The sequence below is a fragment of the Austrofundulus limnaeus genome, unplaced genomic scaffold (genome assembly GCF_001266775.1).
Source record: "Austrofundulus limnaeus strain Quisiro unplaced genomic scaffold, Austrofundulus_limnaeus-1.0 Scaffold33, whole genome shotgun sequence".
NCBI lineage: Eukaryota > Metazoa > Chordata > Actinopteri > Cyprinodontiformes > Rivulidae > Austrofundulus > Austrofundulus limnaeus.
The window spans coordinates 3,093,953-3,096,265 of record NW_013952435.1 but is presented as its reverse complement, the minus strand read 5'-3'; the positions used below and the strand labels follow the sequence as shown (position 1 = coordinate 3,096,265).

Genomic DNA, 2,313 nt, shown 5'->3' with positions numbered 1-2,313 from the left:
TAATTAAATTGTGTCTATGCTGGTCTCAAACCCTGGTCTCCCACTGTCTGGTCCAACACTCTACCCATTGCCCTATTGGAGGCTTGTTATGTAAAAAGCTGCGCATTGCAGAACAACACAGTGATGGCTTTTTATACTGAGGAGGTGGAGTCTCACCCGGGGGTTGCTAGGTAAGGGGCTGAACGCAGGTTCCGGTGGGTTGTCGTACGGCTTGTGACATCACAAAATGACCGAAGTATAAAACTTGTCATTAATATACATTAAAAATACATTTACGTACAGTAAATATGCCCCTGGGTGCATTTTTTTAAGAAGTACATACCCAAAGTTGAGTAAAAAAAACCTTAAAAAAGTGAATTTTGCTTAATAGGTCCCCTTTAAGTCCTTTTTGTGCAGTGCACAAAGCATGATGCTACCACCACCATGCTTTACTGTTACAGTTTTAAAGATGTTATTTCATTTCTGTCTAAATGAGCTTACACTTTTCTTTATTGTTGTTGGTTACTCATTGGTTCTGTGGTTGGTCTTAGGTTTGAAAGCCTTTACTCGACTCAGACGTCTTGTTATTGTGGTAAAAACTCTGGTTTTGTCTTGTCTGACATTTAAACTTTTCTCCAGAAGGTTTAATCTGATTTATGTGTGCGGCTGATACTTACTTTTAGGTAAATGTATAGATTAAATGAGCTTTTCATTTTAAACCTGATTAGAAAAAAAAACACAATTATTTCAAACTTGTTTTTACAAATCATTGTAGTTGTAAGTTGTATAATCTTTCCACCCTGATAAAAACCACAGTTAAATTAAATCATGAACAGTGAAAGGAATTTGCTCGTGGATGGAAACTTCTGTCTGTAACTGGATATAATCTGTGAAACACCGTAGATCACAAGAATAAATTAGAAACCAGCATACATGTTGTTTTACACCTGTTTCTAATTGTCTTAATCCCCACAGCTCAAGGTGTACGGATTCACAAAGAAAATAAAAAATATACCTCCACTGAGTTTTTGCACGTTTACCCTGTGAAGACCAGAGTCACAGTGAAATGTCTTGTCCGCCACCCAGCACTGCACTCACAAACTTTAAAACATTTTGTGAAAATCGGACGAGAAGGTGAGTAATTAGTTCAAACTTCAGGAATCTTAACTGTGTTGAAGGCAATTTAGCACGAAAGCTGAATTAAACTAGGCTTGGTGAAACCAGAAACCTGTTTATGTTGAAGTACTTCTGCTGTAAAGGTTGTGTCGTCATAAACTAAGGAAAGTACTGGAGAGTTTTATTTTTGTCTCATGAGTTCTCCATTACCACAGCACCGAACTAAACCTCACAGCTTCCTCGTGTCATTTCCTCTTTCTGAGTATTGTTTATCATCTGCTTTCCTGTCTGAGATAGCCAAAGAGATGTGACTTTTAACATGGCTTAAATGCCGTCATTAATGCTTACTGATGCTTTTTGTAATAACATGGTTACAGTTTAATGATTTCAATTCTCTTTTCTGTCACAGCAAAAACACCCTTTACTACCATCCCGTCCAGGCTTTCCACAAGTCAGCCTCAAAGATCCACAGAAGACCTGAGTTCAACTTCTAGCTGGGCCAGCCCAGCAAAGGGGACGGCTTTTACCGTAAATCACACACTTTCTTCTACTGAAGCCAAGGACAACAGGACAGGGACRCCCGTTACATCCACAGACTCCCGTCCCAACACTACAGGTCGGCCACATTCTCCTCCTCACTTCAATCTGATCAACACCTCCGTCAGGTCATCATAAACATGTAGAGATGAGACAAAGCAAAACGCACAAACCAGTTATTACCGCCCACTCCGCTGCAGAGGGTGATAATATTTTAGTTTTTGTCTGTTTTTCTGTAGCATTAGAGAAATATGTCCTGAAGTGATCAACAGATTTCAGCAAAGTTCTCAGAAGCTAATCTGAACGAGCATCAACACTGCAAAAACTGTCCATCTTACCAAGTTTTAAAACCTTATATCAGCCAAAAACTCTTTTTGATCTTGTTTTGAGTCTGATTTACTAAACAAGAAAAAAATTTACTTGTTAAGATTTTGAAATACTTGATTTGACTCAATTTTTCTTTTTTCAAGAATCTTACCAAGTAAAAATTTCTTACTCCATTGGCAAAGATTTTTGACTTAATTTGAGTCAAATTTTCAGACTAACAAGACAAATAATCTTACACATTCTGAAAACAAGATTATTATTCTTACACAATCAGTTCTTGTTTAATAAATCAGTCTCAAAACAAGATCAAAAAGGCTTTTTGACTGGATATAAGTTTTTAAAACTTGGTAAGAC

General features: G+C 37.3%; 1 protein-coding gene across 1 annotated transcript in view; it reads left to right on the top strand.

The window, feature by feature from the left end:
- The window catches only part of crtam (cytotoxic and regulatory T cell molecule), a gene marked incomplete in the record, with an annotated part of 15,163 nt that overhangs the window by 7,197 nt on the left and 5,653 nt on the right, over positions 1 to 2,313 (top strand). Inside the window, 2 exon segments of the mRNA XM_014006024.1 lie at positions 955 to 1,113; positions 1,505 to 1,711. Coding sequence (XP_013861478.1) covers positions 955 to 1,113; positions 1,505 to 1,711 — 366 coding nt within the window.